Below are 13,703 nucleotides of genomic sequence, written 5' to 3'. Positions count from 1 at the left end.
TGCAAGTGCAATTAAGCATGTCTTCAAAGTTCATAAACACAATATACACAAAGTGGAGTAAAAAACATTTATTACTAGAAATATCTGATATTGAAATGTTCAAACAACTTACTTGAAGCAATACAATGATGTTCAAGTACATCCAACACTGACCTTTCTTTGAGTTCATTGTTTTGTCTCATTTTAAATTAATACTGTAACATTGCATACTGTAAGATGGTCATTGTCATGTGGATGGGGTTGGGGTTGGGGGAGTGGTGAGGTGCAACTGTAGAAAAGAAGGGCCTGTCCCAGAATGCAGCACAACACTGTGCTCGATCCACACTCCATGTGGCGCTTGCTGATGATGTCATTCGGGAGCGGATAGACCATTTATCTGTAGCAGGAACGTTTCAGACCTGTCAATTCTACAGAAATGCAAGATATTGATGGAATCCATTCAGTCAGTATTAGTCCATTCCACAGGAGGCTGGTGATGGGAGGACGGCTCATAATACCTTTCCTTACTCCATGCAAACCTAAACTGGGTAACTAATTGTTAACCCCAAACTAGCATCATCATACTGGCTCCCAAGGCTAACACAAACTAGCATCATCATACTGGCACCCAGGCTAACACAAACTAGCATTATCATACTAGCTGCCAGGCTAACACAAACTAGCATCATCATACAACACAAACTAGCATCATCATACTGGCACCTAACACAAACTAGCATCATCATACTGGCTCCCAAGGCTAACACAAACTAGCATCATCATACATAATAGTACCCAGGCTAACTAGCATCATCATACTAGCTCCCAAGGCTAACACAAACTAGCATCATCATACTGGCTCCCAAGGCTAACACAAACTAGCATCATCATACTGGCACCCAGGCTAACACAAACTAGCATCATCATACTAGCTCCCAAGGCTAACACAAACTAGCATCATCATACTGGCACCCAGGCTAACACAAACTAGCATCATCATACTGGCACCCAGGCTAACACAAACTAGCATCATCATACTAGCACCCAGGCTAACACAAACTAGCATCATCATACTGGCTCCCAAGGCTAACACAAACTAGCATCATCATACTGGCACCCAGGCTAACACAAACTAGCATCATCATACTGGCTCCCAAGGCTAACACAAACTAGCATCATCATACTGGCATACTGGCACCAGGCTAACACAAACTAGCATCATCATACTGGCTCCCAAGGCTAGTAGCATCATCATACTGGCACCCAGGCTAACACAAACTAGCATCATCATACTGGCTCCCAAGGCTAACACAAACTAGCATCATCATACTAGCCAGGCTAACATCATATACTGGCTCCCAAGGCTAACACAAACTAGCATCATCATACTGGCACCCAGGCTAAAACAAACTAGTATTATCATACTGGCACCCAGGCTAACACAAACTAGCATCATCATACTGGCACCTGGGCTAACACAAACTAGCATCATCATACTGGCACCCAGGCTAACACAAACTAGCATCATCATACTGGCTCCCAAGGCTAACACAAACTAGCATCATCATACTGGCACCCAGGCTAACACAAACTAGCATTATCATACTAGCTGCCAGGCTAACACAAACTAGCATTATCATACTGACACCCAGGCTAACACAAACTAGTATTATCATACTAGCTGCCAAGCTAACACAAACTATTTATTATCATACTAGCTGCCAGGCTAACACAAACTAGCATTATCATACTGGCTCCCCAGGCTAACACAAACTAGCATTATCATACTAGCTGCCAGGCTAACACAAACTAGCATCATCATACTGACACCCAGGCTAACACAAACTAGTATTATCATACTGACACCCAGGCTAACGCAAACTAGTATCATACTGGACATTCACCTGTTGTCACTCCTATCAGTGGCTGTCCTTAACGTGCAATGTGTAGTAGGACCAGGGCTCGGGGACGTACAGGTGACCGGGGTATTTCTTACGCAGCACCGGGTCGCTCCACAGCCAGGCCACCCACACGGCTACCAGGAACATGGTGACAGAGAAGCTGGCCAACAGAAAGAGGCCATTGGCGTCTGGGACAGAGCCCTTATGCCGCTGGTGGATCACCGTGGCTACCATAGCTAGGAAGGTGAGGAGGAAGAGTTGGAAGATCTGACCCTCTGTGACCAAGTACCTGAGAGGGTGTGAGAGAGGGGCAGAAGTGAGAGCTGCAGTCAAGATACTTTCACTTTCTAGAAGGAAATACTTTAAGAGTTGAGCCATGCTTCACACAGTGAAATGTCCCATACTTCAGGTACTTTCAGTACGACATAAATCAGAGTACATTAATCACATAATGGAGTACATTTATCAATTAGAATTAAGCAAACCTCTATGACATCAACTAGATTCAGACGCAGGCCAATTTCTTTCTTGAGCAGATGGTCAGAGGACCGGAACATAATTACAAATAATTTGTAGACTGCAAATTGATTGCAAGAAGCCCAAACAGATATTTCAAAAACTTGCTTACATTTGTATACGATCACACATATCTTGCTACAGATTTCCCAAATTAAAATCACTTGGTGTTGAATTGCTGGTGTTTTTACAGTCTTATATGTCTAATAAAAATAAAACATTTTTAAAAAGTTCTACAAATCTTTGCTCAGAAAACATTTCTCAAGTCAAAAGGAAGTAATGTGGGAACTGACCAATAGTAGAGGGCACTGGGTCCGAGTAGCAGCCAGCCTAACACAAACTAGCATCATCATAATAGAAGGAAGTAATGAGGGAACTGACCAATAGTAGAGGGCACTGGGTCCGAGTAGCAGCCAGCCTAACACAAACTAGCATCATCATAATAGAAGGAAGTAATGAGGGAACTGACCAATAGTAGAGGGCACTGGGTCCGAGTAGCAGCCAGCCTAACACAAACTAGCATCATCATAATAGAAGGAAGTAATGAGGGAACTGACCAATAGTAGAGGGCACTGGGTCCGAGTAGCAGCCAGCCTAACACAAACTAGCATCATCATAATAGAAGGAAGTAATGAGGGAACTGACCAATAGTAGAGGGCACTGGGTCCGAGTAGCAGCCAGCCTAACACAAACTAGCATCATCATAATAGAAGGAAGTAATGAGGGAACTGACCAATAGTAGAGGGCACTGGGTCCGAGTAGCAGCCAGCCTAACACAAACTAGCATCATCATAATAGAAGGAAGTAATGAGGGAACTGACCAATAGTAGAGGGCACTGGGTCCGAGTAGCAGCCAGCCTAACACAAACTAGCATCATCATAATAGAAGGAAGTAATGAGGGAACTGACCAATAGTAGAGGGCACTGGGTCCGAGTAGCAGCCAGCCTAACACAAACTAGCATCATCATAATAGAAGGAAGTAATGAGGGAACTGACCAATAGTAGAGGGCACTGGGTCCGAGTAGCAGCCAGCCTAACACAAGCTAGCATCATCATAATAGAAGGAAGTAATGAGGGAACTGACCAATAGTAGAGGGCACTGGGTCCGAGTAGCAGCCAGCCTAACACAAACTAGCATCATCATAATAGAAGGAAGTAATGAGGGAACTGACCAATAGTAGAGGGCACTGGGTCCGAGTAGCAGCCAGCCTAACACAAACTAGCATCATCATAATAGAAGGAAGTAATGAGGGAACTGACCAATAGTAGAGGGCACTGGGTCCGAGTAGCAGCCAGCCTAACACAAACTAGCATCATCATAATAGAAGGAAGTAATGAGGGAACTGACCAATAGTAGAGGGCACTGGGTCCGAGTAGCAGCCAGCCTAACACAAGCTAGCATCATCATAATAGAAGGAAGTATTGAGGGAACTGACCAATAGTAGAGGGCACTGGGTCCGAGTAGCATTCAGCCTAACACAAACTAGCATCATCATAATAGAAGGAAGTAATGAGGGAACTGACCAATAGTAGAGGGCACTGGGTCCGAGTAGCAGCCAGCCTAACACAAACTAGCATCATCATAATAGAAGGACGTAATGAGGGAACTGACCAATAGTAGAGGGCACTGGGTCCGAGTAGCAGCCAGCCTAACACAAACTAGCATCATCATAATAGAAGGAAGTAATGAGGGAACTGACCAATAGTAGAGGGCACTGGGTCCGAGTAGCAGCCAGCCTAACACAAACTAGCATCATCATAATAGAAGGAAGTAATGAGGGAACTGACCAATAGTAGAGGGCACTGGGTCCGAGTAGCAGCCAGCCTAACACAAACTAGCATCATCATAATAGAAGGAAGTAATGAGGGAACTGACCAATAGTAGAGGGCACTGGGTCCGAGTAGCAGCCAGCCTAACACAAACTAGCATCATCATAATAGAAGGAAGTAATGAGGGAACTGACCAATAGTAGAGGGCACTGGGTCCGAGTAGCAGCCAGCCTAACACAAACTAGCATCATCATAATAGAAGGAAGTAATGAGGGAACTGACCAATAGTAGAGGGCACTGGGTCCGAGTAGCAGCCAGCCTAACACAGGCTAGCATCATCATAATAGAAGGAAGTAATGAGGGAACTGACCAATAGTAGAGGGCACTGGGTCCGAGTAGCAGCCAGCCTAACACAAACTAGCATCATCATAATAGAAGGAAGTAATGAGGGAACTGACCAATAGTAGAGGGCACTGGGTCCGAGTAGCAGCCAACCAGACAGGGGCATCGTCTTCTCCTCTTTGACGTGAGTAAAGCAGCCAGTGAAGTAGAGGAAGAGGATTATGAAGAAAGGAATATACCTGGAGGAAGAGAGAAGGAGAGAACTCAGTTGAAAACTAGTTCATGTCAACTTATTACAAACTCATTGCAAATACTGAACACTGGTCACTTTAAAAACGTTTACATACTGTATATAGTGTATTCTAGTCAAGACTCATGCTATATAACTGCTGCTGTACACACCTTTTCTAGCCACATAGTGTCCATAATGTCATTGTCTATCCATACCATTATATACATACATATTTATATTCCGGACTCTGATATTGCTTGTTCTAATATTTCTTAATTCCTTTAATGACATTTTTTGGACTTGCATTTGCTTATTGTTTTGTATTGTTTGGTATTACTGCACTGAACATAAGCTTTTCACTAAACTCGCAATAACATCTGCAACGTATGTGTACCTGAACAATAACATCTGCAACGTATGTGTACCTGAACAATAACACCTGCAACGTATGTGTACCTGAACAATAACACCTGCAACGTATGTGTACCTGAACAATAACACCTGCAACGTATGTGTACCTGAACAATAACACCTGCAACGTATGTGTACCTGAACAATAACACCTGCAACGTATGTGTACCTGAACAATAACACCTGCAACGTATGTGTACCTGAACAATAACACCTGCAACGTATGTGTACCTGAACAATAACACCTGCAACGTATGTGTACCTGAACAATAACACCTGCAACGTATGTGTACCCCAACAATAACATCTGCAACGTATGTGTACCTGAACAATAACACCTGCAACGTATGTGTACCTGAACAATAACACCTGCAACGTATGTGTACCCGAACAATAACATCTGCAACGTATGTACCTGAACAATAACACCTGCAACGTAACACCTGTGTACCTGAACAATAACACCTGCAACGTATGTGTACCTGAACAATAACACCTGCAACGTATGTGTACCTGAACAATAACACCTGCAACGTATGTGTACCTGAACAATAACATCTGCAACATGTGTACCTGAACAATAACACCTGCAACGTGTGTACCTGAACAATAACACCTGCAACGTATGTGTACCTGAACAATAACATCTGCAACGTATGTGTACCTGAACAATAACACCTGCAACGTATGTGTACCTGAACAATAACACCTGCAACGTATGTGTACCTGAACAATAACACCTGCAACGTATGTGTACCTGAACAATAACACCTGCAACGTATGTACCTGAACAATAACACCTGCAACGTATGTGTACCTGAACAATAACACCTGCAACGTATGTGTACCTGAACAATAACACCTGCAACGTATGTGTACCTGAACAATAACACCTGCAACGTATGTGTACCTGAACAATAACACCTGCAACGTATGTGTACCTGAACAATAACATCTGCAACGTATGTGTACCTGAACAATAACACCTGCAACGTATGTGTACCTGAACAATAACACCTGCAACGTATGTGTACCTGAACAATAACATCTGCAACGTATGTGTACCTGAACAATAACACCTGCAACGTATGTGTACCTGAACAATAACACCTGCACCTGAACAATAACACCTGCAACGTATGTGTACCTGAACAATAACACCTGCAACGTGCAACAATAACGCAACGTATGTGTACCTGAACAATAACACCTGCAACGTGTGTACCTGAACAATAACACCTGCAACGTATGTACCTGAACAATAACACCTGCAACGTATGTGCACCTGAACAATAACACCTGCAACGTATGTACCTGAACAATAACACCTGCAACGTATGTACCTGAACAATAACACCTGCAACGTATGTGTACCTGAACAATAACACCTGCAACGTATGTGTACCTGAACAATAACACCTGCAACGTATGTGTACCTGAACAATAACACCTGCAACGTATGTGTACCTGAACAATAACACCTGCAACGTATGTGTACCTGAACAATAACACCTGCAACGTATGTGTACCTGAACAATAACACCTGCAACGTATGTGTACCTGAACAATAACACCTGCAACGTATGTGTACCTGAACAATAACACCTGCAACGTATGTGTACCTGAACAATAACATCTGCAACGTATGTGTACCTGAACAATAACACCTGCAACGTATGTGTACCTGAACAATAACACCTGCAACGTATGTGTACCTGAACAATAACACCTGCAACGTATGTGTACCTGAACAATAACACCTGCAACGTATGTGTACCTGAACAATAACACCTGCAACGTATGTGTACCTGAACAATAACACCTGCAACGTATGTGTACCTGAACAATAACACCTGCAACGTATGTGTACCTGAACAATAACACCTGCAACGTATGTGTACCTGAACAATAACACCTGCAACGTATGTGTACCTGAACAATAACACCTGCAACGTATGTGTACCTGAACAATAACACCTGCAACGTATGTGTACCTGAACAATAACACCTGCAACGTGACCTGAACAATAACACCTGCAACGTATGTACCTGAACAATAACACCTGCAACGTATGTGTACCTGAACAATAACACCTGCAACGTATGTGTACCTGAACAATAACATCTGCAACGTATGTACCTGAACAATAACACCTGCAACGTATGTACCTGAACAATAACACCTGCAACGTATGTGTACCTGAACAATAACACCTGCAACGTATGTGTACCTGAACAATAACACCTGCAACGTATGTGTACCTGAACAATAACACCTGCAACGTATGTGTACCTGAACAATAACACCTGCAACGTATGTACCTGAACAATAACACCTGCAACGTATGTACCCGAACAATAACACCTGCAACGTATGTACCCGAACAATAACATTTGGTTTTTTGATATACAGACAAATATATAAATCAACTCAATTTGAAAAGCAGTCCCTGTTCAACCACTTTAAAAAGTTTTTAATCTAAGTTGTATTATCAACCAATAGCATGTTATGACAGTAAGTAGAAGAGAATATTCCATTAAAAGTGATTACCACATACCACATCAAATGTCCCAGTTGTTCATCATAAAAATAAAGAAGCTCAAACGAATCAATCTAAAAATAAATCAAATAAGAAACATGTTCAAACAATATCAACAGCATTTTTGTTGTTGGTTGATATGAAACAGCATACATTTGAGCTCTATCAGGTACCATGCGTTCATTCATCCTGGTTAACCCACAACTATAATCTTCTGTAATATGGTGATATTGTATCAGAAGGAGTTGGGTGAAAAGCAGAAGACGTTTCCATCCCGTATGGACTAACAAAGTATATCTTCTCTAATAAAAAGGTGTCGCCTACCAGTGTAGCAGGTTTGAGGTCTTTGATGATGGGGTTCTCTCTGACAGACAGGTGGAGCTGGTAGCCACTCAGCAGCAGACGATGGTTGATGGAGTCGCCCACCAGGTGGATGCTGGCACCCATCACTAAGGTGATGATGCTCAGGTACACGGCGGAGCGAGGCAGGGCCCTGGGACTCCTCTCAATCAGCTGCTCAGAGAGGGACGAGAGCACACACACATTAACAGGCATGTAAACACACACACACATTAACAGACATGTAAACACACACATTAACAGGCATGTAAACACACACACACACACACACACACACACACACACATTAACAGGCATGTAAACACACACACATTAACAGGCATGTAAACACACACACACACACATTAACAGGCATGTAAACACACACACACACACATTAACAGGCATGTAAACACACACACATTAACAGGCATGTAAACACACACACACACACACACACATTAACAGGCATGTAAACACACACACACACACACACACATTAAACAGGCATGTAAACAGGCATTAACAGGCATGTAAAAACACACACACATTTAACAGGCATGTAAACACACACGCAGGCATGTAAACATGTACACAACATGTAAACACACACATTAACACACATTACACACACATTAACAGGCATGTAAACACACACACACACATTAACAGACATGTAAACACACACACACACACACACATTACAGGCATGTAAACCCACACACACACATTAACAGGCATGTAAACCCACACACACACACACACACATTAACAGGCATGTAAACACACACATTAACAGACATTTAACAGGCATGTAAACCCACACACACATTAACAGACATGTAAACACACACACATGTAAACACACACATTAACAGGCATGTAAACCCACACACACACACACACACATTAACAGGCATGTAAACACACACATTAACAGGCATGTAAACACACACAGTAGCAGGCATGTAAACACACACGGTAGCAGGCATGTAAACACACACGGTAGCAGGCATGTAAACACACACGGTAGCAGGCATGTAAACACACACGGTAGCAGGCATGTAAACACACACACACACACTAACAGGCATGTAAACACACACACACACTAACAGGCATGTAAACACACACACACAAACAGGCATGTAAACACACACACATTAACAGGCAAGTAAACACACACAGTCAGTGTGCATGCACACACAGTCACTTAGTATGGCATGTGAGCATCACAAATGAATCGGATTAATTCATCACATATTGAAAAGCGATTATTTTGGACACATTTCATTATCACTGTAGCTTATAGGGCAACTACGATTGTGAACAAACGGTATCAACCAGTCTTGCAGTTTGTGTTTGGTGGTTCCAGACAGTCACCCACCTTGAGCAGTAGGAATGGCGTGATGACATTGTAGGCCATGTGAAAGTAGTCTCCAGCACTGGGCTTGTTCAGGGGGAACCACTCCAGAGGGAGAATGATCTGAATTCAATCATGGATACAACACAGGGTTGCATTCATAGCATAGACATGAATGCTGCTATAACTCGGCTATTTGTTTGTTACACTTTGTTATTTACTCAAATATATTATTGTAGCAGGGTGGTTCCACGCCAGAACAGCCCGGAAGTATTTTGGCTATCACAGATTGTTATGGCAGTTCTCACATAGACACTCCATTGGAAGGAAGTATGACAGACATGCTTTAACATTTGCATCACAATGGTTTTTTCCTCTTTGAAAGTCATGTTGAAAGTGCCTCCTGTAAGAACCTATGATCCATGAACAGTACGTGATGCAGACATCTCAGTGCCATTGACACCTCTAGCACTGAGATGCAGTGCCTTAGACCGCTGCGCCACTCGGGAGACCAATTGCCAGAACAACCTGAGATACCCAAATGTTTTCAAGCTGTCCTGGTATGGAATCTCTCAGCAGGATGTCCATACCATTACAAATGGGCCCTCCAGTCCTTGAGGGCCTGATTGGTGGCACAGTTTTGCCCCAGACACAGCTAACACACCTGACTCCAATAATCAACTAATCATGATCTTCAGTTTAGAATGAGATTTGATTAATCAGCTGTGTTTGCTAGGGATGGAGAAAAGAGTGACACCAATCAGGCCCTGGAGGACTGGAGTTGCCCAGGCCTGCCTTAGTGTGCCTTAAATATGCCTTGAACATTCATTTATTCAACATAAAACAATATCTCAATGTACCTTTTTTGATGTAGCATATTTTTAGACATTGTTTGGAACAATATACTCTTAAAACAGGTCAAATTTCTAGAGTGGCTCTCTGGTACTTTAGAAGATATGACCCATTTATAAAAGACATAGGTCTTCAATCAATCATAGCCCTCATTTAAGATTGCACATTCAGCAAATCACCAGCAGGGGGAGTTCCATTTGAATCCATTTTCCCATTCACTGTGTTGGTGGTGGTAATAAAATGCATCATAACTTCAAAATTAGCAGACAACCAACTCTGGAAATGTGATGTACTTATAGAGTATATTATTATAAAGTATATTATTATAGAGTATATTATTATAGAGTATATTATTCCAACCAATATCTTTCAATGAGGAAAATCAAAAAGGGTACTTACGAGTTTTATGTTGAATAAATTAATGTGACAAATTGAATTTCAGAACTTAAACATACTCCGTATTAGTGATAGGGGCTATAAAAAAATATCGCAATATTATTTTGGGCAATACATCAATAATTTGATTACAAGTATAGATTAAAAAAAAATTAAAAATCTAATTCACCAAAACTCATCCTATAGCTTGTTCTCCATCTTTTGAAATAGTGAGCCAACATGTTTTCAGCACTTATTTCCATGACTGATAAAAACTCACTTTCCCGTGTTCTCTCTTATCTCTCAACACCAGCAGACATAGTGTATCAAATATCAGAATCGTGAGAATCGTAATACATATCGTATCGGCACCTAAGCACGGTGATGATAACGTATTGTGAGGTCCCTGGTAATTCCCTACTCCACACACTACATTTTTATTTAACCTTTATTTAACTAAGCAAGAATAAAATCTTATTTACAATGACGGCCTACCCCGGCCAAACCCTCCCCAAACCCGGACGACACTCGACCAATTGTGATACAAAAACCAGGGTCTGCAATTTTTTTTATTTTTTTTTATTTTACCTTTATTTAACCAGGCAAGTCAGTTAAGAACAAATTCTTATTTTCAATGACGGCCTGGGAACAGTGGGTTAACTGCCTGTTCAGGGGCAGAACGACAGATTTGTACCTTGTCAGCTCGGGGGTTTGAACTCGCAATCTTCCGGTTACTAGTCCAACGCTCTAACCACTAGGCTACCCTGCCGCACCTCTAGCACCTCTGAGATGCAGCGCCTTAGACCACTGCGCCACTCGGGAGCCCAAATGCCAGAACAACCTGAGATACCCAACATTTTTTCAAGCTGTCCTGGTATGGAATCTCTCAGCAGGTTGTCCATACCATTACAATGGGCCTTCCAAAGTCCAGTATCCAGTTTTGTACTGTGAGATAGAACCACAGGTCAAAGTGGAACTGTGGCCTCTTCATTGATGACCCTTTTGGCTTGGACTCTGGTTGGCTTTAGAGAAAGACACATTATGAAGTATGAATTCCAACTCCAAAACAACATTATACAGAATGACAATGTATGAAGAAGACATTAGCCAATATGTAGGAACACAACAGTGTGTGGTAGGCCTACACCTATATAAATACACATGAATAGCATTGCCATTATCTTTCTGTTCATGTAGCCTACTGTATTATTCATCACTATTATTGTGTTGTTGGCCTTGATCTACCTCCGAGGTTAACGCCAGTGGGGGAAATAGGACGAGGACATGTAAATAAACAAGATGCATGTTATTCAGTGGGCTGTTTGCCACAGTCCATACAGTCCAATGCATTCCTTGTACAGGCCCCATGCGTTCCTAACTCTCTGCAAATAATGGGCAATATAAAAGCCAATATACACTGTATTGTATAGCTGTGCTTGACAACCTTCACAGCCGCCATCATTTGAAAGCATTACAGGCTGACAACTTCCCTGTCCTTGGTCACATGACACTGACCATGAGCACATTACAAGGCAAGAAGAACTTCAGCCAGCAAGCACAGGCAATAACTAACCTAGTTTAGAATATAAGGGGCAGTTTTGAGTGGCAGACTGATATGCCTTTACAGTATATGTTCTACTGACACTGTCTGACAGTAGCCTAGCGGACTAAACTCCACGGAGCAGGACGTTTCTGATAAACCTCAACAGAGTGGACCCGAGACCAGGCTTTGTGGAATCTAGCTCTGACTAGATCAATTCGCTTTAGGTCAATGCTAACATGAATTTAAATTATGAAACGCTCACCTTGTACACATGTTTAAAAGCACCCGAAGCTTTTGGGACAAATAAAATCACTCGTGGGCCAAGTCGCCAGTTGGAGAACCCTGTCTTACAGCAACAGCAATGAACAAACAGGCGGTGGTTGTATTTGAATGAACTATTATTGAAACAGTAACGTGATAGATTTCAGTAAGCAAAGAAATGTATGCAACTACAGAGGACAAACATAAGTGCAAGTGGGGCGTTTCATAATTGACATTTTAAAGTATTGACCATGGGCGAATCGATGTAGTCGGAGCTAGATTCCACCAAGCCTGGTCTCGGCTCCACTGTCGCTAAAGTTCACAAACTTCCTAAACCATGGGGTGGAGTTCAGTCCGCTAACAGTAGCCTAGTCTTTATTGTTTCGTTGATTGACAAATGCCTGAGACACTTCGGCTTATCAGGGCGACTTTTCGACATGCACGGTGCCTTCCAACCACTGTCCCGCTAGATGGGAACATTTAATACTTGCCGATGATATAAACACGTTAATCACAAGTAAACTGTTCAAACCTGGGGTTTGTTGACGACCGAGGTGCATTGCTTTGACGTTTCCGTACCGCAGCTTGCATTCTCTTCCCGATGTCCTCCAATCCTGCAACGAAAATTCGCCACTTATTTTTCTTCTTTGGTGTGTTTTTTTAGCGGTTGGCATACAACCTTGTGGTGCATTACCGCCACCTACTGTACTGGAGTGTGGGCCAAAGACAGATACTATTGTCAATGCAAATAATGTCACCACAGATCTGACCATCAGAGTCGTTTCGGGGATTTCTGGAGACTGCTGACACATCAGCAGCTGAGCTTCAACATAAAATCCTGGGCAGCAAAGAGGATAATGGGCTGGATATTTCAAAATGTCGTGGGCAGAGGTATGATGGAGCGGCTAACATGAGCGGGGTCTAGTCGGGTGTGCAGGCCAGAATATCCGGAAAAGAGAAGCTTGCTGTTTATGTGCATTGCTCAGCGTACAATCTTAACCTGGCTCTCAACGACTCTGTCTAAAATGTGCCAGAGATGAAACAGTTTTATGATACTGCTCTGCACCTTGTTGGGGCAAAGCATAAAGAGATGGTCAATGTTGAGTGGTATGTTTGATTTGGCATCAGCAAAAGAAAATGTAACTCTAAAAGGACTGTGTCCCCCCCGCTGGTCATCTAGATATGAGTCCCTTGCCACCCTGAGATACAGATATGTGGACGTAATGAAGGCCCTCACCAACATTGTGCTTTTAAGTGACAAGAAGGATGAGAGGGATG

The 13,703-nt window shown here is 42.5% G+C and overlaps 1 protein-coding gene across 2 annotated transcripts; it reads right to left on the bottom strand.

Annotated features, from left to right (window-relative positions):
* Nucleotides 1–53: 53 nt before the first annotated feature.
* LOC135537718 (ceroid-lipofuscinosis neuronal protein 6 homolog) lies at nucleotides 54–13,063 on the bottom strand. Of its 2 annotated transcripts, none has more exons than XM_064963750.1 (8): nucleotides 12,958–13,063; nucleotides 11,526–11,643; nucleotides 9,419–9,517; nucleotides 8,017–8,205; nucleotides 7,711–7,766; nucleotides 4,626–4,748; nucleotides 1,884–2,169; nucleotides 54–407 (listed from the first exon to the last, which is right to left on the bottom strand). In XM_064963750.1, the coding sequence occupies exons 1-7, from the start codon at nucleotides 13,014–13,016 to the stop codon at nucleotides 1,899–1,901; spliced, it is 915 nt and encodes a 304-aa protein (XP_064819822.1). In that variant the 5' UTR covers nucleotides 13,017–13,063; the 3' UTR covers nucleotides 54–407; nucleotides 1,884–1,898. The 2 variants fall into 2 exon arrangements, with proteins under 2 accessions (XP_064819822.1, XP_064819823.1); XM_064963751.1 differs by having other exon boundaries at nucleotides 54–376.
* Between the last annotated feature and the right edge of the window lie 640 nt (nucleotides 13,064–13,703).

Source organism: Oncorhynchus masou, unplaced genomic scaffold (genome assembly GCF_036934945.1).
Source record: "Oncorhynchus masou masou isolate Uvic2021 unplaced genomic scaffold, UVic_Omas_1.1 unplaced_scaffold_824, whole genome shotgun sequence".
NCBI lineage: Eukaryota > Metazoa > Chordata > Actinopteri > Salmoniformes > Salmonidae > Oncorhynchus > Oncorhynchus masou.
Note: the sequence above shows the minus strand (reverse complement) of the source record. Positions and strands in the feature narration are given on the sequence as shown.

Bases quoted from the DNA above. Each gene is read 5' to 3' on its own strand.
- LOC135537718 (XM_064963750.1), bottom strand. From the start codon at position 13,016: ATGCAAGCTGCGGTACGGAAACGTCAAAGCAATGCACCTCGGTCGTCA. The intron at 9,518-11,525 runs GTATGGACAACC...GATTGAATTCAG, and splicing joins TTGGAAGGCCCATTGTAATG to ATCATTCTCCCTCTGGAGTG. The intron at 7,767-8,016 runs GTAGGCGACACC...ATTTATTTTTAG, and splicing joins ACCTCAAACCTGCTACACTG to ATTGATTCGTTTGAGCTTCT.